At 46.2% G+C, this 25,361-nt stretch overlaps 1 protein-coding gene across 4 annotated transcripts in view; it reads right to left on the bottom strand.

The window, feature by feature from the left end:
• PLCB1 (phospholipase C beta 1) overlaps positions 1–25,361 on the bottom strand; it is a 699,686-nt gene that overhangs the window by 154,431 nt on the left and 519,894 nt on the right. For all 4 annotated transcript variants that reach the window (XM_004470680.5, XM_004470679.4, XM_058287542.2 and 1 more), the window contains 4 exons: positions 19,834–19,991; positions 9,103–9,185; positions 2,189–2,273; positions 761–938 (listed from right to left, as the gene is read on the bottom strand). In XM_004470680.5, coding sequence (XP_004470737.1) covers positions 761–938; positions 2,189–2,273; positions 9,103–9,185; positions 19,834–19,991 — 504 coding nt within the window. The remainder of the gene's footprint in view (positions 1–760; positions 939–2,188; positions 2,274–9,102; positions 9,186–19,833; positions 19,992–25,361) is intronic.

The raw sequence follows: 25,361 nt of genomic DNA, 5'->3' as shown, positions 1-25,361 counted from the left end.
TTTTGTAGATACCCGCCTGTTTTCCTAAGTGACTGTTCCAATGTTGTTATTTAAACTTTTAATAGAAGAACTTCTTAGAGTCCAGCTTAAAGTTTCCTCTGCTTGATTAGCCTCCAGTGAGGAGAGCTCTGTAATGTACTTTTCAGATTGCTAAATTTCTAATTGAATTTGGGAAATGAATTAGACTGACTTCCCCCTTTGAATTCTTTTCTTCAACCATAAAAATTGATTTCAACCTAAATCTGAAAGTGAAATGAATGATGTAAGCATTACCTATTTGCTCTGATAGATAATTCAATTAACCTTGCCATTCCACCCTTTAACACACGCTCTGACACGAATCAATTGAAACGCTCCGTACTCCTCAGTGTACGAGCACAGGAACGTCAGGTGAGCGTCCCGGGCCGGCTCCATTACCAACGTGAGGGCTCACCGCCCGGGGAACTTAGAATCAGGTGGTGACTCCTGAGAGTGAGGTGAGGAAACAGGTGCCCCCTGGAAAAACACACCGCCAGGCCACCACCTGCAGCTTCGCCCGCTGAGACCTAACCGGGACTCTGACCTACAGAACTGTCAGGCTATGAATTTGTCCAGTCTTAAGCCATCAGGTTGGTAGTAATTTGGCACAGTAGCTACAGAACACCCAAACAGTTTTACGCTGGGCTGAAATAGGAGTTTTACAAGGTCTCCCAGGCTCCTGGCAGAGCCGCAGTTCTTAAAGCCACGAACAGCAGCGAGCAGGAGCGCTCGCCGCACTCACCGGCGCCGGGGGACGAGGGCTCGAACACGCTGGAAGAGTCGCTGCAGGTGTTGGAGGCCTGCTCCGACAGCTTCTTCTTGCCACTTCCCTCGGACGACTTGTGGGATTTCTTTTTATTTTTCACCAAAATTTTATACATTAAGTCCATAGGGCTTGGAAGAGGAACTCCAGATTCCAGCTAAAGGGAAAGAAAAGCACGTTCTTTGAAAATGCTTCCCCTCTCCAAACAAGCCCCCAGCACCGTGTTGGGCATCGGGAGGGTCCCGATTCTTTTTTACCACCTTCAACACAGCCCAGTAAACTGTTCAAAGCTGACAGTTCACAAGAAAGGGATGCTTTAATTATTGCACTACTAAGTTTCCACAATAAAGTCTACGGGAGGAAGACCCCTGGGAGGTACTGGTAATTCGGGGCACTAAGCCTGAACTTGCATGAAGTTTCCCAAGGACCATATAAACCCAATGGTCTTGGTTCAGAGAGAGAACCCGTGGCCTGAATTTTCTAAGGAGGGAAGCCAGCGGGGGTGCGGCACCTGCCGGGAAGAGGGGAAACACGGACGGCAGCTCGCAAGGAGCCTGTGGAGGCCCCTCTTCAAACTCACTTTCAAAACAGCACAATCCTCATCCTGGTAAGACGCAGAGGCCCACGTGGCTTTGGAGGCCTCCCAGCCCTGAGAGTCAAGCTACCATTATTTGCCAGCCTTACCGCCAGTGTCCCAAACGGGCACATCTAATGGGAAAATCAACTTCCCAAGAGAAGGCCGTTAGGGATTGTGTCAGAGAGGCTGAATGCAAATCATGAGATGAGCTATTTGTAGAATCTCTACCCGGCTCCCACAAACCATCCTCTAGATTCTTCTTGCGACAGGGCTGGGGTCTGCCATGAATTCACTGACGGATGTGCGAGGACAGGGCAGGGGGGAGGCGAGGGAAGGGCATACTTTGGGACACTTCTGTGGCTTTCCTTTTTGAAGCAGGGATGTCACCGTGGCTTTGCTACACCAGAAGTCCTGTGCCAGGGAGGGAGTGCGGCCAGCAGGGCCAGGCTGGGGGCCACTGTGCCACCTGCAGTGGCCCCTTGTGCCGACCCACTTCTCTCAAAGGGGTGTGAGGTTCCCTGGGAAGGGGCCGAGCTCCGGGCTCCCCTGACAACTCCGTGGACCTGCCATCGTGGCTGCAGGTGGTGGAGCCCCCTGAGCAGCCACGTCCAGCGGGGAGGGAGCGCGCCATGGGAAGAGGATGAGAACGGAGACGCGTCTCCCTCGCTCAGCGGGACACCCTGCCCGTGTCCTCCTGGCCCGAGAGCTCGCCGTCAACCGCAGGAATCTCACCAAGGAAAAGAAACGTGCAAAGAGAGTCTGCTCCCGACCCCCGACTCAAGCCCTGCAGAGCACGTGCGCCCCTGTAGGGACCCCCGACAGCTGCTTACTGGGTATTTTTCCAGTGGCTCCATGAGAAGGGCGTCCCCGAAGATCAGGCGGCAGTACTCGGCCATCTTGGCCTGCTGCTTGGGGCTGAGGGCGAAGAGAAGGAAGGAAGAGCAGGAGGCTTGTCAGCGCTGACGGCAGAGGGAGGCGTCTCTCGCCCACCACCCAGCATCGGCTTTATCGTTCTCAACCCCCTCCTTGTTTGCCTGACTTGTGAGTTCAAATACCACAACCCACGGGGGTAGGCATGGCTACAGGAGGCTACGCTGGAGGGCGACCTGCCCGCCCCGGGCTGCAAGGGCAGCTGCTCCTGGAGGCTGGACATTCCAGCTTAGAGACTCAGTCCCCTTGGTGTCATCTCCTGATTCTAAGTCAAGTGCAAGGCACGTGGAGGGGAAAAACAATCGTGGCTTCCTAGGAATCCTTGGGTGAGATTCTTGGCCAGAGCTGAATTGCAAAGGTGCATTTATAAAAGGTGGGGGGAGAGAGGGGTCCAAGAGGGGGAAAAGAGGGGAAGGAAGGGAGCGAGGGAGAGAAAGACAGAGGACGAAGCTCAACAGGAAGAGACAAGGGCAGAAGGCATGCTCGGGCCCAGGAGGGTCCTGGAGGAAAGAGGAGACCAGCAGGCAGGGCACCCTGGCGAGGCGTGCTCGCGACTTCGTGAGTGCAACGGGGAGGCAAGGGGTTGTCTTGAGCATGTTGCCAACAGGAAACTGGTCTAATGGGAAAAGGCCGGAGCTGCGGGGACTGCCAAGCGGGGCTCGCGGCTCCAAACCGCTCTGATCTATAAAACCAGGAGGCTGGTAAGTGTTGTTGGGAGGAGACACAGGCTGCCGAGAAGAGGAAGTGATGGATGCCAACGCTTTTTAAATGCTAACGTGGGCAAAACCTGCTCTCACTGGGAGGGGGCAGTGCCCACCCGCGGCCCCACAACTCGAGGGCTGGGGTCCCTTCAGCCGGGGTTTCTTAACCAGGGGTCCGTGAATTGAAATTCAAAAAACATCACTCGTGTGGGGCCCTGTTGTGCGGGCGCCATCTATTTACTGAAGAGGAACAGGACGGTGAGGAGGTGAGGACGTAGGAAGGGGTCCGTGGAACCGAGGCGGGTAAGAGCCCCTCCTCGAACACTGTTGATCTAAGGGAACAGCCGTATTCTTGCTACACTCCTGCTTTCCTTGACCTTTTTAAAAGCAATACAGTCTTTTTCTCATTCTGCAGAACGTTAAATATCATTATGGAGGTATTTGATTCCATCGGGTTTTATGGGCTCTGATTCGGATCTCCAGGCTGTCAAACTCCATTTCCAATAGTTCTCCCACCCTGCGGCGTTAATACATTTTAGCAGAATTGGGACTGCACTGAGACTAAGTAACAGTGATAAAAGCCTTATTTGTTACAATTCAAGTCTATTCCAAAGCGGTGCTCTCATTTTCCTTCTCTCCTCTTTGAATGTTAAATCTGGATCATCAGGGGTGGTTTTTACGTGGGGTTAGGAGAGGAGACTTTGGGGCTTCCAGTGACATTGCACTGGTTCATGGAGAAGGACACTCTATCTCTTTTTATTCATTTTTCAAAGGAAAGCCTGTACGTGGGGGTCAGGTGAGTTCTCTGGGGCTCTAACACGAACCCGAGGCCCCTGCTTTCTTGGAACTGCAGGGAGCGGCAGCACTGGCAAAGCTGTACAGCAAGCTCCCACCTCACACAGCCTTTCTCGACCTCTTGGAGATTCTGTCGCTTTCGCAGCCCTCGGAATGTATTTGTGACATTCCTCAGGAGTGCGAGACAGAGGAAAAGCTGCTCATGAGAGCGTCGATCCTGGAAAGCAGCGGGCAGTGGGCATTTAAGGACAGCTCAGGGGCGGCCGGCACCGTGGCCCGTTGGTCACGGCTCTGAGCTTCCTGGGTTCTGACCGTCTGCTCCAGGGGGGGCTGCCCAGGGACCTGCCGCTGCTGGGCGTGGCTGCGGCTGAGGACAGGTGCGTGTGCCCTGGGCCTACGCGCTCCAGGTGGCACAAGAGGAGTGGTCGCGGCCTCCATTTCACGGTCACAGTCCCCAGCGGTGACAACACCTGCACTGGTCGCCTGCCGGGAAGCCTCTAGAGGACTGTGATGCCCCATCGGGTTTGTGAACCTCTGTCCTAAGAGGAATTTTAAACCATAAGAGCTGAAGGAGATGGCATCTTCCTGCTGTGTTATGACTTGGGGCTCCCAACTCTGAAAACGGCCCCCTTGATAACAGACCTGGAGCGAATGGGAAGGTTTTACCCTGGTGCCCTGTGTTCAGAGTTGCCCAGGGCAACCATATTCTTACCCGGAGAGGAATGTGGGGGAGATTTCCCAGGTGTCTGTACGCAGGTGACACACCTCTATCAGGTGGTCCCCAAATCAGGTCACCAGAGGGATGTGCCAGCGCTCTGACTCCCTCGATTCCAGGCAAGAATGCCCGTGGAGGGCACCGGCTCTAGCCCTTGGCCTCCGGTCCGCTGATTTGGCACGCGGCTCCGGGAGCAGCATTTCAACAAGCTGCAGGTGGGCAGGGGAGCGCACTGCTCAGGCAGCTGTCCTCGGACTTTGATTTTCACTCCAGTTAGTGCCCGGGTGGAGCCCGGGACTCTGCATTTCTAACAAGCATCCCGGGCTGCAGATGCTCTTTGTCCAAGAACCACACTCTGAAGAGCAAGGAGCTAGGCCTGACATAGATTTTAAAATTTGGCCCTACTTTGGAGTATGTGTTCCTGAGTGTGATGGAGTTGGACTCAGATGTGACCTTTCTACACATGTCTGTTCTGTTACTTTTACCATACGTGTGGTTGGCACTGGGGTTGGTGTATACTCAGGAGATCTGAATCTCTGGACTGTCCATGTGCCAGCTGGGCCCTGAGCCTCAGCAGACTTGCAACTCCTACCCTCTGGTTTATTGAACTTACCCTGGCCAGCTAACAGGGAGGTGAAGAAGGTCAACCACCACACCAGGGAATCAAGAGAGCCTACAACTGGAAGCAGGAGAATTGCATCCATCATCCATGTGGAATCTACACCCCCTCTCGATATAGAGGTGGAGTGGACATCACCATCCCAGGGTCCACAGGATGGAGGAATAGAGTATGGATTAGCATGGACTTACTGGTGTTCTGCTGTGGAACTATTGTGATTAATAATGGAAGAAACTGGAGCAGTGATGTGGAGAAAGTGGCCATGATAGCTGCTGAGAGTAGGAAGAGGGAAGAAGAGATATGACGTGGGGGTATTTTCAGGACTTGGAGTTGCGCTGGGTGGTACTGCAGATGCTGGACATTGTATGTCCTGCCATGACCCACTGGGTGAACTGGGGGAGAGTGTAAACTACAATATAAACCATTATCCATGTGGTGCAGCAGTGCTCCAAACTGTATTCAACAAATGAATACACCAATGAATGTTCCACAATGATGAAAGAGGTTTTTGATGAGGGAGGAGTGGGGTGAGAGATATATGGGGACCTCTTATATTTTTTGAATGTAACATTTAAAAAAAAAGAGGAAAAAAAAAGAACATGGTAAAAGGGACTCTTAAGTTATCAGGCTATTCCTGTTCCCAACAAGCCCTCCTGTCCACCTGGCAGTGAACTTGAAGAAGAGAGTGACCGAGAGAAAACGTCAGAAGCGGGGGTGGGGGGTTGGGGAAGGTGGGGAAATCAACTTTAATTGAGGGTCATAACAGTAGAAATAAAAGGCATTCAAATTGCAATTAGAGAAAAAAAAATCATGAAGCCTTTAGAGCATAAATATCAGCTGCCATGGAGATGAAGCGAGAGGAAAAAAATTCACGAATGCCTTTTAAGCTTCAGGCCATAACAAACACTTCAGAACATATTAAAATACCCCTAAAGTGTAGGCATCTGGCACAGTGGTTGGTTTTCTGATTAAGGAATGTGCCCCATTTGAGTGGGTAAATGTCTTTCACTTCCCAAGACCGAGGAAAGCAGCATCTCAGTTGAACTACACTGATCTCCTCTGCAGATGAGGAATCTACAATGCTTGGAAATCTCAGAGGTCCGTGGCTGAGCTAGGGCTACAGGCTACTTCTCTCGAAGCCTGCATCTGGTGCAGAGTTCTTTTTATAATGCTAGTTCCTTATTGCCAAATTGGGAGGGACAGCAGAGTCAAGTAGGGAACTTTTTCCCCCCAAGATTTCCATGTCTCATTTCTAGAAATTCTAATTTAGGGGTTGGGAAGGTGCTCAGAAATCTACACTTTGAAAAGCACTCCATGAGATTCTGAGATGGTAGGTATAGAAGGCATTTGGGAAACCATTGTTTTTATTCTGCTACCACTTATCTTGAGGATAAGTTGAAAGCAACTAATAACTGACTTCCCCACGGAGTCTGTTGATAGATGATTTCTCAAATATTTGGAATGAAACTAAAAAAATCAGAGGGATTTTTCCACTTCTTGGAGGTGTGGACCTAATTAGCAGGGACAGGAGTTCTGAATCTGGCACATAGTGTACACAGCACACAGAATAATTAAAATGGTTCACCAGGGACGGCAAGTGGACTACAGATCTTTTGGGCGGGAGGGTTGTTCCTGAGTCACTGTGTTAAGAAGGATTCTGAGGTTGCATCTAGACTTAAAGAGGGCTGTGGCTGATGAATGATGCCTGCCATAGGTTCGGGAATGAGCAAAAGGCCCACATGTCAAGAACAGGGTTTTACTAGCAAAGGGGGAAGTTTATCAGTTTTCCTTGGGCATGTAATCGTCCTCCCAGGAAAGGGTTGCTACTGAGCCATTTCGGTATCTGAAGTTGAAGAACAATGGAAATATGAAGCAAACAACTTCCTCCCACAACAGAATTCAGTATCTTAGCATTTCATTGCCATGAGATTATCTCAATGGTTTGGGATAAAATCATGGCATCCTGGGAACGTTGTTTTCCTGTTGGTTTTTCTTTTAATCACATGTGAGTCATGAATGAATTTTTCATTGTAATAGCTAAATCTATCAATTTATTTTAACCAGAAAGGTGTATTATGAGTCTATCCTCTTTGTTTTGGGGTACAATGTAGGACTTAGTTTTCATGCCCAGATTTGGGTACCTGTCCTGATTGATGTTGACGTCTGCCCAAACATTCTGTAGTGGAGGGACATAAGCCATATAAATGCGACCACTGCAAGGAGGCGTCTTAGTTCAGGGTTTTGAATTTGAAGGGTTAGATACTTCAGGTGTGGGGTTGGCACACCTGAAGCCCGATCAGCTGAGTCTGATCTCAGCTCTCCCCTGTCCTAGCTGCATGGTTTTGGACAAGTTATTCAGCCTCTCTGGGGCTCAGTTTCAACATCTGTAAGATTGGGATAATCATGATATCTACATTCAGAAGCACCTTGATTTATGGTGAATGTGACATGAGCTCATGCATGTAAAGGAAATCCCGTTTGGTACTTAAAGTGCCAAATAAATACTGTATGAGCTGCCACTTTGTCTGTGGTAGTGATTGTTGTTAAATCCCTTCTGGCTACCTCAAGGGAGAGTTCACTGTAGCATGTTTGACAATCAAGAATGAACCACAGCCTTTTGTGATGTCTAATTTAAATAGAAACGTTACTAGAAGAGAAAAAGTAAACCAGATGCCTTTTTCTCCAAAAGGGAAATGACACCTCAACAAGTCTGGAAACTACAGTGCCCAAAAGAAAGGTACAAATCTCTCGTTACAGACTGATTACAAACAGATGGACAGAAATGAGAGAGTATTCCAGAAAGTTACGTGCAAAGCAGAGCTGTCACCAGAGAGGAGTTATTAACCACAGTGACCAAGAGGTGCTCCTGTAAGTTAGAGGAAAGAGAACAGTGGAAAAGAATTAAGTTCTTTTCTCTTCTGGTAGCTCTCGGAAGTGTCAGAAAAACTAGGTGCCACGTGATTACGTCAATTATAGGATGATTGCTTCATAATGAAACAGAATCCACAGCTGGTAAAATGCAATATGGACTTCCTGAAGGCAAACTAGAAACAGTGATAACTATAAATTTGGTTACTTCAAAATAAGGCCTCTCTCCATGTAGAAGTTAACAAATTTTCACATTTAACTACTTAGACATTCTTCAGGCTGAAATCTGCTTGTACCCAACTGCCTCTTGGAGAACGTGGGATTCTTTCGGGTTTGGTAACTTGAAGCGTGTACTGCAAATTATTTGGACAAAGGGGTCAGTCACCCTGGAGTGGCTGTGAACAGGACAGAGCGGAAAATAGAACGTGTGAGCCAGATTCAGTCAGGCGCCGCTGGCTTGGGTTGAGAAATCTGGCTTTGCTCTTTGAAAAGAAAGAGAGGCCTTTGCAAGTGCCCTTTTGAGCCACGATAGTGGCACTACATATTCTTCATATACTCCATGACTAGCATTTCAGTTACGTGAATTCAGCCTGGATACAGAGTATCCACACTTAAAGTGTGTAACTATATGATAATCTAAAATACACGTATTAGATAGAAATGTGCCTTCATCTGGTACTTTGTGACAAAACGAATTCACAGTTCTCCCCCCACCAGCCCCGTGAGGAGGGGAACTGACCCTGTGGAAATCTGCATGCTATAGAAGGAGCTAACGAGAGAGGAGTATAAAAGTGGCCCATTGCACCTAGAAGCTTTAGTGTAGATGGGGAGTGTGGAAAGAAATGTGTCCCACTGCTTTTCACAAGGAGAGTCCTTCATTTAAAAATCATACCATGGCATGCAAACCGATTCCACAATTCCAATGGATTATTTTAACGCTAGTGAGATGTAAATGAGTGAATTCCATCATCCACAGATGAAACCATGCCACTTAATACACAATATGATGGATGGAAACCATTAATAATGTCAAACTAAGCTGCAATCTGATGGACGATTATTAAACATGTCCTATTTGGGAAGGAGACTGCCTGTTGAACTGAAATGAATACTCACGAATCTACGTGGTTTTCAAACGAAAGGAGGATTGGAAAAGGCGAAGTCTTAAACGCACACTCAGCGATTGCTTCTATCACTTCCTAAAAACGAGAACACATATGTATATCCAGTATGCCAGAATTTTAATACGTCCATTTTTTTCCTTTGGGGTTACTACCTACTAAGGTTGTCTTTTCTTATTTGTTGAATTCTGTGCTCTGAAATGGCTGGATGGGAGCCAAGGCTGCTGGACTGTACACTTTCTGTCTACTGAGGGTAAAAGGAAATGAGGCTGAATTTTGGTGGAAAGGGAGACAGACTTGTAAAGGAGAATGGCTCCTCCGTTTTTCAATGATAGCTTCTTTCTTTCTAATGAGGGAAATCTAATCACATTAGAAAACATTTAGAAGGCACGAGTTTTCTCCCATTAATCCACCCTCTCAGGCAAACCACTGTTCGCATTTGGCTAATTTCCTTCTAGTCTGTTTTTCATGTTTTTTGTACCTGAAACTTAGTTTTAATTAGAGCATATACTCAATTTTTATTTTTTGACAGCTTTATTGAGATAAAATTCACCCGTTTAAAAAAGAAAAAATGGTTTTTGCGTATTAACCACAGAATTGGACAACCATCACCATAATCTGGAACAATTTCTTCACTCCCTAAAGGAAACTCATAATCATTCTCTGCCCCTAAAGGAAACTCATAACCATGAGTAGCACTTTGCACCCCACCTCCCACTCCCAACTAAAGGCAACCACTAATCTACTTTCTGTTTTTATGCATTTGCCTCTTCTGAACATTTCACATCAATGGAATCATACAGTTTGTGGCATTTTGTGTCTGGCTGCTCTCGATTTAGCATTTTCAAGGATCATTCATATTGGAACATGCACTCATACTTTATTAATCAATTTGTATTTTTTTCAAATGCATATGCCATAAGCTTTAATATCTGTATACAGTTTTAGAGAGTAGAAGTACCATGATTTATTTAACCATTCTCCAGCTGTTGGCATATTTACAGGTTGTCATTCAAATAATTCTACAACAACAAAAGAAAATCCCTTCATTTTTTTCCTTAATATTTTGAATTATTTTCTAGGTATGGATTCTCAGAGGAAAATTACTGAATTAAGTCATATGAATAATGTCATGGTCTGTCATCTATCTCCAATTTACTTTTCATTTTAAATGCCTAGAGGAATGCATGATGGGGCAGGGTTTACTGCATATTCACCTGCTTTGTGTTTTCAAATGTTTTTCCTATTTACCTGACATTAAAGTGTGACCTCGTTTATTCTTAAGTGATAAAACTAACAATATTATTGAGGTTTCACATTTTCCCATACTTTTGCTTTTCAGCTGCATTTCTTTCCCTACTCCCCTTTGAAGGGGGACTTTCTACTTCCTTCCTGTCTTCTCCGCTCTCTCTAGAGAATACAGGGCTTTCTGCACACCTCTGTCAGAAAGCTAGTTCTCTGGCCCCAGAGCATAAATCAGACTTTCTAATTCTGTACTACATTTGCACATATTCTCAAAAGAGGTTTTGCCTGCGTGGAGCAAGGAGAATCACTCACTGCTTTTTTAGAAGTGAATTCACAGGTTGCCCTTCACACGTCATCGGCTTACTGTTTATGACCCGTTGAGCCCATCAAGAATGTCACGCTGGAAGCGGACTCGGCCCAGTGGTTAGGGCGTCCAGCTACCACATGGGAGGTCCGCGGTTCAAAGCCCGGGCCTCCCTGACCCGTGTGGAGCTGGCCCACGTGCAGTGCTGATGCGCGCAAGGAGTGCGGTGCCACGCAGGCTGTCCCCCATGTAGGGGGGCCCCAAGTACAAGGAGTGCGCCCCGTAAGGAGAGCCACCCAGCGCGAAGGAAAGTGCAGCCTGCCCAGGAATGGCACCACACACACGGAGAGCTGACACAGCAAGATGACGCAACAAAAAGAAACACAGATTTTGGGTGCCACTGATAAGGATAGAAGCAGTCACAGAAGAACACACAGCGAATTGACACAGAGAGCAGACAATGGGGGGGGTTGGGGGGGAAGGGAAGAGAAATGAAAAATAAATCTTAAAAAAAAAAAAAAAGAATGTCATACTGTATAAAGGCAAGCAGCACCAGGATGTTGTACAATCTACTTGCACCTGAATCCTACCTTGACTTACAAGCTATTTGACCCTGGGAGGGATCTGAGCATGCCTTGTGGCTCTGTAAAACGGGGGTGATAAATCCCATTCCACAGGCCTATTGTGAGGATGCAGTAAGGAAACCTATGTAAGGAACCCAGTTCTCAACTAACCTCAGGCTACTGACCTTCTCAGTACCTTCCTGCTCACCCTAAATCTTCCCTCAGACTCTCATGAATTCAAGCAGTAGCTGGCATTAACTGAACATACATTATGCTCCATAGACTTACATTATCTCATGCTACCAACACTCAATAGGAAAATATTAGCCACCATTTCATGGCTTATAAAATTGAGGCTCAGTGCTATTAACTGACTTGTCCATGGTTACACATAAGAGAAAGCAAGATTAAAACCCAGGAAGCTTTGCCAGACTCCAGAGCTGACGTCTGTATCCGCTGTGGGAACTCCCACTCAGCTAATGACCGCAGCCAGCTAAGAGCAAAAGGAATTGAGAATAGATGTCATAAAAAAGTGGGTGAGGAAATAAAAGGGCTGGGTTTTGTTTACTTCCTACATATGGTACTCATTTATCTGCTAAAGGCCATAGCATTTTGGGTCTTTTGCTGTCACACCTTTCAATCCATCAGCAATCCTGTTCAAAATATATCCAGAAAATGACTACTCAGCACCTCCCGACACAAGAAGCCACTGCAATAACTGCTGATATAGTATTGCTTCCATGATTTCACTGGCCCTTTCAATGGGAGAATTATGTATCCACATTCTCTGGTGACCATAAGCTTGGCTATGGGATTTGTTTGGGCCAATGAAATGCATGTGAAAATGACATGTGTCACTGCCAAACAGAATATTCAGGAACCATCGTGTGGATGGGCCATTTCTCTCTCTCCTCTGCCATGAGCCCAGAGATATCACAGTAGGGGCTGTTACTTCTATGTGAATTCCAGACAATATCGATCAGAACAGCAGCCAACATCTAAGCTCAGTGAGACATAAACCTTTGTGGTTGTCAACACTGAAATTCTGGGTTTCTCATCCTTGCAGCAAACTGAGCATAAGCTGACTGGTACAGACTTCCAATGGCTTTTCCAGCTTCCTTGCTTGCCCCCGTGAGTGCACACCACAGCCAGATGGAACGCTCCTAAACCTGGCTCAGGTGACTGGACTCCTTTGGAACACACCTTTCGGTGGCTTCCCACTTCAAATTGAGGGAAATCCAAAATCTCTCTCTTACTCTAGTCAGTCTGACTTGACCGGGCACCTGCTATCTCTCTCAATTTATCCTTTCACTCTCCCTCTTGTTTATGCTACTACTTTTCATTGACCTTGCTTTTCCTTGAAAATTCTGTCATTTCAGAAGTGATTGCACGGATTGACTTTCATACATAATCAGCTAACTTTTAGGATGGTTAAGTCCATCAAAACATCAAAAACAAGTCACTGTAAAGAGGTAAGCAGCATCAAGATGCTACTTCATCTATTCAAGCATGCTTTCATCTCATCATCTTTGCACTTGTTTTCTCTGTCAGGAATACTCTTCCCAGAGTACATGACTTATTTCCTGAATTTGGAAAGTGGGGGAGATCTTGGTTCAAATATCACATTACCACATACCTTTCCCCCATCCTGCTGAAAATAGCCTCTTCTCCTTCTGAGCTGATCTATATTACCTTAGAAGGCATATATCTCCAAGTGCCATGTTTGTGTGTTTGTTTTCGGTCCACCTTTTCCGACTAGAATGCAAGCTTCCTGAGGGTAAGACTTTGTTTCCTTCACTGCTGTGTCCCTAGGGACTAGGAAGTACTATGGCACATTCCAGAGGCTCAGTAAATATTTTCCAGGGAATGAATGAACTTCTAAAATTCTACACAGAAGAGAAACAGAATTTATTTGGTTGTGTCTCCATTTATTCTTCTATGGCCTGGTCCAGAGCTCAGCACTTTTTCCAGAATGGACCCAACACTGAGTACTTTAGGCTTTGCTGATGACATGGTTTCAGTGGTGACTTTCTAGAAAAAAAGCAGCCACAGACACTATGTAAACACATGGGCATGGCTGTGTCCTACCAAAACCTTATTTTTATTTGGCCAGTAGAAGATAAGTTTGTCATTCCCTGGATTAGCCTGATCATTTGCTTCAGCAAAGTTGAAACCTTGACGGTAACCAAGGATAAATAAAATTCGATATCACCGAAGTTTGAATGTTGGTTTGATACCCAATAACTAAGTGAAGTTTAGGATCTTCATTGCTGGCATTTCCCAGCAAGGTTGAGTCTTACATTTAAACATAAAAACAAAGAAAGTGCTTTAAAGGTCAGTGTGAGAAGAAGCGGGAAGTGGAATCAGCCTCTCCTCCCTCTTCTGTCGATGCCTGCTGTCCCGGATGGATTGGGAGCAGCTGCCTCCACTGAGGAAGGTTGACTGCAGATGCCCTGGCGGTGTCTGGTCCCAGGAGAGTCCACCTGAAGGCGATGGAGGAGCCGGGTCCCTCTGCCCTAGGAAGAGGGGCTGACAGACCCCAGGCCAGGGGTCTCTCTCTATTGTTGGCCAGTGAGATGCGAGAGCTTTCTGGCCCTACTCGCAGACTTCTAGGGTTCGGGCACAGGCATTTCCGCAGCCTGGGTCCAGTTCCCTCTCTGCTCTCACTGTGGAGATGCTGGTGTGGCCACTGGAGCTCCCAGATCTTCCGTCTCCTCTCCTGCTTACCCCTGTTCCTGCTCTGGCCTCGTGCACTTGACTTAGACCCCACGTCGGCAATGGAGCGTGCAAGCTCACCGCCACGCTCTGCTCCACTCCTACTGGGCCTCACCCCAGGCCTCTGTGTTAAATCTGCAACGTAGTGGGGGCTTCTGGTCGCTTCCTGGAGCTTAGCTGGGTGCCAGGTGCTGTGTGTGGAGGGCCCACTGCCTCTACAGCGGCAGTGCTGCCAATGACTTGACTCAACCCCTACTAACCCGGTGTGGAAGAATCCCTTGCATCTTTATGCCGTGCCATTATATTTTTAGAAAGGAGAGCGGAAGTCCGGCATTTTCAATTTCAATCATTCTATCAACCGCTAACATTTATAGAGAACTGGCTGAGGGCCACGCACTGTTCCAAGTGACGACCGTGTATTAGCTGGGTCCTTGAATGCTGACAACCACCCCAGGAGCTGAGTATTAGTACCATCTCCACTTGGCCGATGAGAAAGGGAGGCACGGACTGGGAAGCATGATTCTTCAAGGAATGGAGCCAGTAAGTGGCAGCGGGGGTACTGGGACCCCAACACCCTGGCTCCCAGTTGTGTTCTGTATTCTCTTTTCTCTTCCTTCCATCCTCCTTCTCTCCCCACCTGTTTTCCGCTCTTTCTCCTAATCTCTTCCATAACTTTAGCCTTCAGCTTAGGAAACCTTTAAAAACCTTCCAAACCAAAGTAAATACTTACTGAATTTTATTTAATAATTTTGGGGGGAAGCAACTAAAAGCTCACTAGAAGACCTTTGTTCTTTATGTCTTTGATATATTCTGCATGAAGCACACAGTCATTCAGTATGTGAAATTTTGTGATGTCTTTTATGTTTCTTTCATACTAGCTCTAATTAGTGGACTTGGGAGTGGCAGCCCCTTCCTGCTCAACTGCTCCTTAGCCAGCCAAAACCATTTCTTTTCACACAATTCCCACACTGGACTCAATAATCTAAGTGATATGGTTCAATTACCAACATCTGGTGGGAAAAGCTGCCCTTGACATCCCTGATCCTTGAGAGAAGACAGCAGGGTGTATTTGGACATCCATTTTATGTGTACCTTTATACAGCAGTGAAATTGCATTTTAAATCATGATTATTTCCCTCAGAGAAAGAAGCTTTATTTTCAGAAATACTTACTTTAACAATATACTCAAATGTAATATATTTCCACCATACATGTTGTCACACTACTCGGGTTTCCATCTTGGACAATGGCTGGCCACAAGAGGGGAGGGCGAGGGTCAGCCTGGGCATGGGGTGGGCAGATGGGGGTCTAGCGCAGGCAAGAAAGAGTCCGAGTGACAGCAGAGGGAATAAAGACGAAAGGGTGAATTACTATGTCACCACCGTCAGATTGGCTAAAGAAATTTGGAAGCGACAGAGAAGGATGATCTATCTCTATGGGAGAAATAGTAAATAAAGCCAGAGAGCAAAATAAAAAGCCCTGCACAGAGGCTGAATTACAGTATGTCCCCTCTCTCAGAACATAACCTTTTATTTCGGTCCCTACGCTCATAAATAGGCAGTAAATGGCAAGAGGAATTCTGCTTTTTGGGATATATTGCCTGGAGGCTCCATGCATCATATGCTGCAAGCAGATAAACCGTGTGACATAAAAATGAAGAGTCTTTGCCATCAGTTTATTTTGCTGCTGCAATTCCTGCTGTCGCTATAGAGTAAGGTCACCATCAAGGTCAGGTCCAAATGCATGGGAGAGCCCAAGCTGGTAAACAGGGGAGAAGCACTGGTGCCTACCAATAGATTTATTACACAGGGAATTTCACAGCAAGAATGCAGGAGGCAGTGCACTCATCTGATGAACCAGGGCAAAAAAGATGACAAAGGCAGGCTCTGCTGTATTTGGTTTAGTTGCTTGGAGATGGGAAAACTCATTCGAAAACCATTTATTGAGCACCTACTAGCTGCCAGGTTTTGCTCAAAGTTCTTGGGACAGATTAGGGAACAAAACAAAGATCCCCATCTTTGCAGAGCTTACATTCTAGTTGGAAGGAGAAAGACACTCAACAAGGAACAAAATATATTTATTTGGCAGGGCGTCAGAAGGTGGTGAGTGCTACACGGTAGAGAGCCAGGAAGCAGGGGGGTGTTGGCAGTGTGGGGTGCAGGGCGAGGGCCAGCTGCGGTGTGAGAGAGCTTCAGCGGGCCTCAGGGAGGAGGTGACATTTGAGAAGGACTTGAAGGAGGCAAGCGGGAGCCAGGTGCATACCTGGGGGATAGCATTTCAGCCAATGCCAAAACACTAAGGTGGGCTCTGACTAGCAGCTCAAGGGACAACAGGGAGACCAGTGTGGTTGAAGCTAAGTGAGCGAGGGCGAAAGTGGTAAGAAATGAGGTATCGGGGGGCACGTCGTGGAGGACCTTATCGTCGTACCCTTTCTTACGAAGCCACCATGCACACTGGCTTCTGGAGAACATACTAAGTGGAAATCACAAAAGCAAGGTGTCTAGGTGCAAAAGTTAGAGATCCTTGTGGTCAGGTGCCCTGAGGGTGTCCCCTTAAATTCTGCACCTTGGTGCCTTACCTGCCCCATGCAGAGAATCCTGCTCCTGTCTATTTGTCCCCAACCAGGTCTGCCTTTCCGCGCCCCATCCCCATCCTCACCCACCTATCCACATCTCTTCCAGAACTGTCTATGCTGCTCACGTGCATTAGTGGAAGGGCAGAGCTGGACAAACCAGTCACCGGGGGATGGGGGGTGAGTCCCTCTTCCCTCCGGCCAGTGGCCACTTCTCCGCCTCCCTCCCCCCAACCCCAGCAGGTAGAGAGGAAGCAGGGTGCACTCTGGTTTCCATCCGGTCCTCGCATCTCTAAACCTGCGCGCATGTGGACGCGGTTGAGAAGTTGCGTTTCCAGGAACGGACGTTCCATGGGCCCGACTCGCGGCAGAGGCGACAGAAGAGCCACTCGCATGGCCAGCGGAGCATGCGAGGAGAATGTACCTGGCTCCGCGGAGAGGAAACGAGCCTCCCAGGGCGCAGGGAGCTGGGCCTCCCCACCCTGCCAGGGCCTGCAGATTTTAAAGAAGACATTCTTCCTCCCGAGGGACCTAACGGGGTGGCCTGGGGACAGCGGGCAGGCGGGGCTCGGGCGCCAGGCTCTCAGCTCCGTGCGGGGCCGCGGGCTGTCCCGCCTGCCTCTCCAGGGTCAGCCTCCCCAGGCAGGCACAGGGGCCTCCACACCAGCCACTCCAGGCCACCGGCCCCCCGCTTTCTCAAGGGCCCGACCAGGTCAGAGCTGGTGACAAAGGACAGTGGCAGGGGCTGGGGTGCTGGTGGCGGGCGATGAGAATGAAACAGAAACCCATGGATTTTCCCTTTAATAAAAATGCAAACTTTAAGAGTGCTCAATTTCAGGGGCAGATACAGACTTTTAAAGATTTTCATCAGAGTTAAGGTCAAGCCCCCTGTTAATTTTTACCATAAAATGTGGTAAAAGGTGTTCTTTTTCTTTAATTATTGTATGGTAGCTTGAGTTGAAGAACTCATGGAAAGTCAAATTCTCAAAACATAATAAATGTATTTTAAAGTGCTAATGATATTACTTCTCAACACATTTTCAAGAGTAGTTTTTTTTTTTTTTTTAGGTACTGGGGCCTGGGATTGAACCCGGGACCTTGTATGTGGGAAGCTGGCGCTCAACCACTGAGCCACATCAGCTCCCCCGTGCTGGTTTTCTGGTCTGATTGCTTGTTGTTTGTTTTTTGGTTTTTGTTTTCAGGAGGCACCGGGGACTGAACCCAGGACGTGCACCATGGGAAGCTCAACCACTTGGGTCGCATCCACTCCCCCAGCAACAGTAATTTTGAGCAGAAAAATCCATTTGTTTTAACTGAAATCCGGCTGTCCCTTGCCAAGTTTTTGCTATTCTCTCAAGTGACAGCTATTTATTTTCTCATGTCCCAAGTGGCTCAGGGCTAAGAGCTATAGAAGGTCTTTCCACTCCCAAACATGAGAGAATGTTTTCCTTCTACTTCTGAAACATCATGTCTTAATCCTCCTCTTTAGTTATTTCCCCTCTCCCCTCCAAAAAAAAAAAAAAAACACTCCAGTTCTGGAGAGGCAACCAGCCCTTCTCACCTCTTTCTCACCTCTGCTATCTACTGACCCCTCTCCCCACCGGTGCCCACGTATTATCAAAGACGTTGGCAAGAGGTTCAATCTGCTTTATCCAAAGCTTTGCAACCAAATTTAGCGACATTAACATCCAGTTCATCCAGTGTCCTGGCCTCTCAGTACTCTGACCTCCTCATTTTCATTGACCTTCCTTCCATTTCACCTTCGCTACCCACCTTCTTGGGCTCTGTTTCCATGATTGCACAGGGCAAGACTTAGAGACCCAGAGCCCATTCTGACCGGAGACCCAGGTAGCTCAGGTAGTGGGGACTCCAGGCTCTGGACCTGTGCTCTAGAGGTGTGTCCTCTGCTCCTTCTCTGTTGATTCCCTTCCAAAAGGGAAGCCTGAGCCAGCCAAGAGGACATCCCCTGGAGCCCACACATCCCCCTTTTGGTCACTCTCCAGGTACATAGGACCCTAGAAGTTTCTGTTCAAATGGCCAAGCCCTACTGCACAGGCCTCCTGGGAGTGGCTCTTTGCCAGGGAAACAGAACTTGGAACTTTGGTCTTGGCTGTTCATACATGCAGATGTGAGACCCATTTTGGTGTAGGATGGAGCCAAGGGTGGAGAGGGAAGGGAGGTGATCAAACACTCACCCTTCCTGGCTAATAAGAATGACCACATCTTTACTAATTACAGCTTTAGTCTTGCCTCCTGCATTGATTCGTTAAGATATCCAATCCTAGAATTACTTCTGCTTCCTGACAGCACCCAGTCCAGGACCAATCCCTGCTTTCTTGCACCCTCCCCCTATGACCTAATTCAAATCCAAATTCTGTAAGTCTTCTCTAACATCTCCATACTGAGACACTGCACAGTTCCCAGTGACATGCATTCTCCCTTGTTGCAGAAGCCAATAAATCCAACTCGATTTGAATACAGGTGTGCTCCTAGGGGTGTCTAACCAACAGGTACCGACATGCCAAAAGTTGGCATTTAATATTCAATATTCCATGCAGCCCTTACAGAATGAAATATTATATAATAATTAAATGGTGAACATAATAGTAATGAAGAAGATGATGATGACGGTAGAGGTGGTGGCGTTGGTAAAGAAAGCAACCAAGATAGAGATACATGACACAGTATGGGTGAATCTTCCAAACAACCTGGAGTAAAGAAAGCAAGACCAAAAATAAAGCATATTATAGGCTGAATCCATTTATATCAAGTCAAAAAACTGGCACAACTGGTTTGTTTCGGGATACACACAGGACTAGGAGGGCAGCTCCAAGAAAGAGCAAAGCACTGGTCCCTCTAAAATTTAGGATGGTCTTTGCTTTTGGGGTAGGGAGGTTGTTCTGATGGGAATGGACACATGAAGGGTGTTTCTGGGGTGCCAACATAGGGATAGGATTTAGGGGGTAACTACTTGGGTACACATTTCATATCACTAGTTAAACTGCACACATCAATTGTGTGCTCTCTTATCTATATATATTTCACATTATAAAATGCAAGAAAAAAATAAGCATGCTGAATGTCGACAAAAAGAATGTTATTTCATTTTGTAAAATCGTTTCCTTAGAGTGTGGTGTTGGTGAACCAAGTCATCTAATGCGAATCTCCATTTTATGAGCTGCTAAATTGGAGCGTCTGCAACTGCCAAGATTGTTCGAAGCCCACGGACCTGAACTGTGACCCCTGCGACTTTCTACCTTAGGAGGCTTTACCCGAAAGAGCCAGGGCTCCCCAGCCGCCTCCCCTGGCAGCAGCCCCTCGCCATACCTTGAAGGATATTTCCGTTGTCATGGTGAACCCGTGGGTGATGACAGGCTCCTCTTCGGCGGTCCGTCCCTTCCAGCAGTCCAGCTCCACACAGCGACACCCAGACAGGAGCACTTGGCGATACATCTCCACGGAGGAGTTTCCAGCTAGCTGACCAGCTAGAGATCACACAGACAGACAGACAAACCCAGAACCCCATGAAGCCAGGAAGAGCACGTGGTTTCAGAGAAAGGCTCTGCAACAACAGGAAAACAAAGCGCGGAAGAGCCGGGCCGTAGTTCCCAGCCTCTCTTCAGTCTCAAGAATCCTGAATGCGACTGTGGCTCTTTAACAACGGTCTGGAGGAAGGGAACTGAGGCAATGGGGGGTCGTGGCATTCACAATCGCTCGTGTTTATGAACTGCTTACCGTCTGCCAAGCACACATCTTAGGACTTGGCATCTCTTACTCCATTTACCCTTCACAGAATTTCTCTGGGGTAACTACCTTTTTCTTTTTTCTTTTTTTGATCCCCACTTTCAGATGATAAAAATGGCACAGAGCAGTTCGGTTGTGCAAGTTTCCCATGCTAGTAAGTGGTAGATCTAGGATCAGACCTACAAAGCGCAGTCTTTTATTTCTGACCGCTTCCTTACAAGAGAATATTGCTGAAAGGCCCTCCAGGCTGTTCTATTACACAAACCAACTCCTCTGCCATGTTTGGCCAAGACATAAATGCTTAGAAAAGCGAAAGGTACAAGTGCTTAGAAAAGCTAAACATTTTCTTTTCAAAAATGCTCTTTTTTTAGGAATAAAAAAATTTTACGAAAGAAGTGAAAAGCTTACACTCTGAAAACTACAAATCATTGCTGAAAGAAATTAAGGAAGACTTAAATATATGGGGAAACATCCCACATTCATGGTTTGGAAAACAATATTGTTAAGATGGCAATATTTCTCAAACTGACCCATAGATCAAATTCCTTTGAAAACTCCAGCTGGCTTCTTTGCAGATATTCTCAAGCTGATCCTAAAATTCTAATGGAATTGCAAAGGACTCTGAAGAGCCAAAACAATCTTGAAGAACAAAGTTGGAGGACTCTCATTTCTAAATTTCAAAACTCTGTACAAAGCTACAGTAATCATTCCAGTGTGGTTTTGGCATAAGGATAGACATGGAGATCACCAAAACAGAAGTGAGGGTCCAGAAATAAGACCAAGTCATTTGATCTATTTTGAACAATTTCTGAAGCATGGATTTTATTAATATTCTTGTATTTTGAAATGAATACTATTACTGCCAAATGATACAATGTAGCTATAATGTCATTAATCATGCAATCAATTAATAAAACCAAATATAGCAGTTTGATACTGTTTATGCATTCCAAAAATATATATTGGATTCTGTTTGAGAACTGATCTGTTCCTCTGGGCATATTAGATTGGATTGGATTAGAGGTTTCATTTTTACATGATTAAATAATGATTAAGGCTTTGATTGGGCCACATCAGTAGGATGTTGAATCCAAGGGGGAGGGGACTCCCAGAGAAAACGATATGGCAGAAGAGAAAGTTAGAGTTTTGATCCTAGAGCCTGGGAAGTAAACACACAGAGAAGCAGGTACATGAGGAAGGAGAAAAGGCGCCTTTAGACACGGCAGAGGTCCCGGGAAGAGAGATGAGCTATTCACCTGATTGTCTACAGCTGGCCTTGTGGAGCGAGCAGAGCAGCTGAGCCCAGAGAGAAACAAGCCCTGGGAAGAGAGGCGCCCAGGAAGCCTGAGCCCTGGCAGATGTCGGCAGCCATCCTGCTCCGACACGAGGCAACAGACTTTGGTGAGGGAAGTAATTATGCTTTACGGCCTGGTAACTGTAAGCTTCTACCCAAATAAGTACCCTTTATAAAAGCCAACAGATTTCTGGTATTTTGCATCAACACCCCTTTGGCTGACTAATACACCAAATATAACCATTTGGTGCTAAAATGTAATTACAATAAGAGTTACAGTGAGCTAAGAAGGGACAGGTCTCTGGAGATACCGCCTCATGTCTAGAATACCATTCTTTGTTGAGATTGTTTACTGGATTCTGGGATTCCTATGCTTATGTGCTCCCCCTTCCTTTTCTCTTCCAACCTATCTTAGAGGTGGGGAAAGAAGGAATGGCCTTGTACATAAACATGGCATACATGGAGCTGGGGGATGAGAAGTCTCCTAGAGAAAGGAAGACCATGTTTTTAGCACAAAGGTACCTTCCATTTGCTCAGCCCAGGGCTCCACAGGCCCAAAGGAAACACTTTTTTTTCCTTCTAATTTGACTGCCAGAGGCTTTTCTTCCTCTGTCTAGGTGGAGTGCCATTTTCTAGTCACACCAAGCACAATGTGTTGTCTGGTGGTGGCTTGACTTCCAGGTTCTGTGGGAAGCAGGCCAACTTGCTCACACCCACAGTTGCTTGGTAAGGTCATTTGATTTTTGACAAGGTTGCCAAGACAATTCCACATGGAAAAAAACCATTTCAACAAATGGTGCTAGGAAACCTGGATAACCACGTGCAAAAGAACCACGTTCCATATACAAATAATTAAGTTGACATGATCAAACTCCTATATGTAAGAGCTAACACTTATAAAACAGAAGAAAACAGAGGGTGTATCTTCATGTCTTCATTAGGCAATGGCTTCTTAGATACGACACCACAAGCAATCTGAACAAAGAATAGTATTCTGGACATGTAAAAAAATATCTAAATTACACCTCATCAAAATTAGAAACCCTGTGAACAGAACTGAACTGCCTGAGAGCAGCAGGGAGAATCAAGGCAGCCCAGAGGTCTAAGGGAGCACAGGGCCTGGAAGTCAAACTACTTTTCCACTCCAGAAGTCAAAGCAAGACGAGAAGTCCTTGACAAATTTATTTAAAAGATTAATAATAAATAGATTGCCATACCAGTCCATCAACAAGCAAATTGTAGCTTTTGGTGCTGCACATTCAAAATTTTCCCTGATTTATACTCCATAAATCTCCACCAATTTTTTGTATCCAGATAAAAGATAACGTGTTGATGAAAACTATCAAAATGACTGTGAAATGGACAAATTGCCCCGTGGAGACACACAGGACAAGAAAATGGGATTAACTTTAGGGGCTTAATCTTATTTTCATAAGCATCTCACAACACCCTACATCAGCATAACAAAAGGACGGCCTTCTTGAGTTCTGCAGAACACCAGTAAATGCACTGACAGGCTGATGAAGTAGGTTTGCATAATCACTCCTCTACCAGAAAAATAGGGTGTTTTTAACACACAAAGGTGTTTGCAAAAGCAGAAATGCTGACAAAATAATCTAGAAAGCTCCTAATGCTGGATAATCAATTTGCCATTTATAACTGCCTCAAGGTCTGTTGTCATGACAAAGATTTACATAAAGGTCTTTGCTACATAAAAAGCAAAAGAACAGAGGAATTGAAGGAGAAAAGGTAGCCCTTTATATAAATCATTCCTCAACTTAAGTGAAGGCTACCTCAGCTGAAGGAAAAAAAGAATTCAAATAATTATTGAAAATGCTTGTGCCCACAAAAAATTGTACCACTACTAAGGAGTACAGCAGTTTTCCTTGTGTACTGTCTAGGAGATTTAAGAATTTTATTGACTGTCTTCAATACCATTACATATTGTGGGATTTCCGAGTCTATTTCATGGATCCTTTGTTGAGTGTTACTAGCTCCAGTAGGGTGCTGCCACAGATTTGTAAAATGGATACAACTTAATGTTGGAATCAAGTAAACATTAAACCCACACTAGAGTGTACTGTCATAAAAGATTCTTATAGTTTCTAGAAACATTTCATTGGATTTGCTTGCAAAATATTTCTTGTGATTCATAGAATAAATAGAAGGAATTTGATGGGCCTTGTGATGAGGTCATGTTTTGAAAGGCATGGTAAGGCCATGGGTTTGGGTCTCTGAGATGCAAAGGAATCAAGGAAAAATCTCAAGAGTGGAAGGGTGTACGTGGGTGCTGGCTGTCCACCACCTAAACCCCACAGAAACCTGCCAAGGTAAACTCATTGCTCATTCTGAAAAGGAATAATTTTTATGAGAAAGGTAAGTTTCCCGAAGAAAGCATATTTTGAGAAAATCCCAATTTATGCATAATTGCCTTATTCCTTGGAATGAATATTAGGTTTTCTTAATGTTTCCTTTCATTTATGGAGGCATGTTCTCAAACACACACATTACTGTTTTCCATTATTCTCCCCTTCCTGCCTAAAGCTTCAAAGGTAGTTTACTTTTCTTCCTTAGAATTCTTAACTCCTCATTATTACATCCCATCACCCACTTGATTTCCATTTGATTAGATCCAATAAATACAGCTTCTGGGACCAGGGCCTCGCTGGGGGTGGGGTTAGAGCTATGTCATGAGTCATTCAATCCTTGGGATTTCTGAAAACTGCTTCTGACATCATCTCTGTCTGACTGTGAACATCCTTCTGGAGAACATTCCAAGACCATGATTGAACTTCAGAGCTGAAGTTCCATCTCCTATTAACTCATAAGGCTGCCTTAAGTCACAGTTCTGCAACTCCTCGCTTGACAGAATTCATTGTGGGGGGTTGCTCACATTTACTTGAGCTTAACCACAGTACCCAAGGCATCCATGAATGGAAGAGGGCAGAAAATTGAAAATAGCAATCCCTCTTTTAACACAGGCTTCTGAGGAATTTCTCATCTGGCAAAGGCTGAAAATGAATTGCCTCTGTTTATATTTCTTATTATTTATTGCCTTTTCTTCCACCTCCTGGCAAGAAGGTTCCGGAAGATGATGCACTCATTAACTGTCTCTTTCAACCAATGGAGATGTGGATTGTTTCTCCTTGCTTTCAGTGATGTCACAGCCGTTCAGGGTATACAATATCACAACGACACTTGAGGGGACTGCTCAACATACAGAGGATGTGTTGTTCTTCGTGATTGTCTCTAGAGTCATGAATTTGACCTTCCCTCTCTCTTCAAGTATATGCCTGCCACCTCAAGGAGAACATGCAGTTCTCACGCACACAGACTCAACCATCACAAGAAGGGTAGTGAGGAAGTATCTGTGGAGGAGCCCAGTGTCATTCCCAAGTTTACGGACATGCCTTCCCTACTGAGAGCTCACTGTCAGGGTCTGCACACATCCCTGAATGCCTTCTCTCTGGGAGGCACAGCATTGGTTGCTGGGGATACGATGGCATGAGACACAGTTGTGCTCTAACCATCTGGGCAGGGAAGAAGACTGTCGTATGCCAGGGAGTAAATTCTCACTTGTGTCTTACACAGACAAGGATGGAGCTATGCCTTTCTTTCTTTCTCTTCTATCTTTTTCTTTCCCAACAGAATATTTTATTTGGGTTCTGATGTGCTTCATGTGCCCTCCCCAGCCCTGGGGTGAGTTTTGATTCTCCACGACCGACCAGCACTGGTGAGCCATGTGGTCACTGCTCCGGGGGACTCTGCCCTGTATCTAAGAGGGCATTAAGCACTGTCTACTGGGAAGCGGGGTCTT

The sequence above is a fragment of the Dasypus novemcinctus genome, chromosome 24, assembly GCF_030445035.2.
Source record: "Dasypus novemcinctus isolate mDasNov1 chromosome 24, mDasNov1.1.hap2, whole genome shotgun sequence".
Lineage (NCBI taxonomy): Eukaryota > Metazoa > Chordata > Mammalia > Cingulata > Dasypodidae > Dasypus > Dasypus novemcinctus.
Note: the sequence above shows the minus strand (reverse complement) of the source record. Positions and strands in the feature narration are given on the sequence as shown.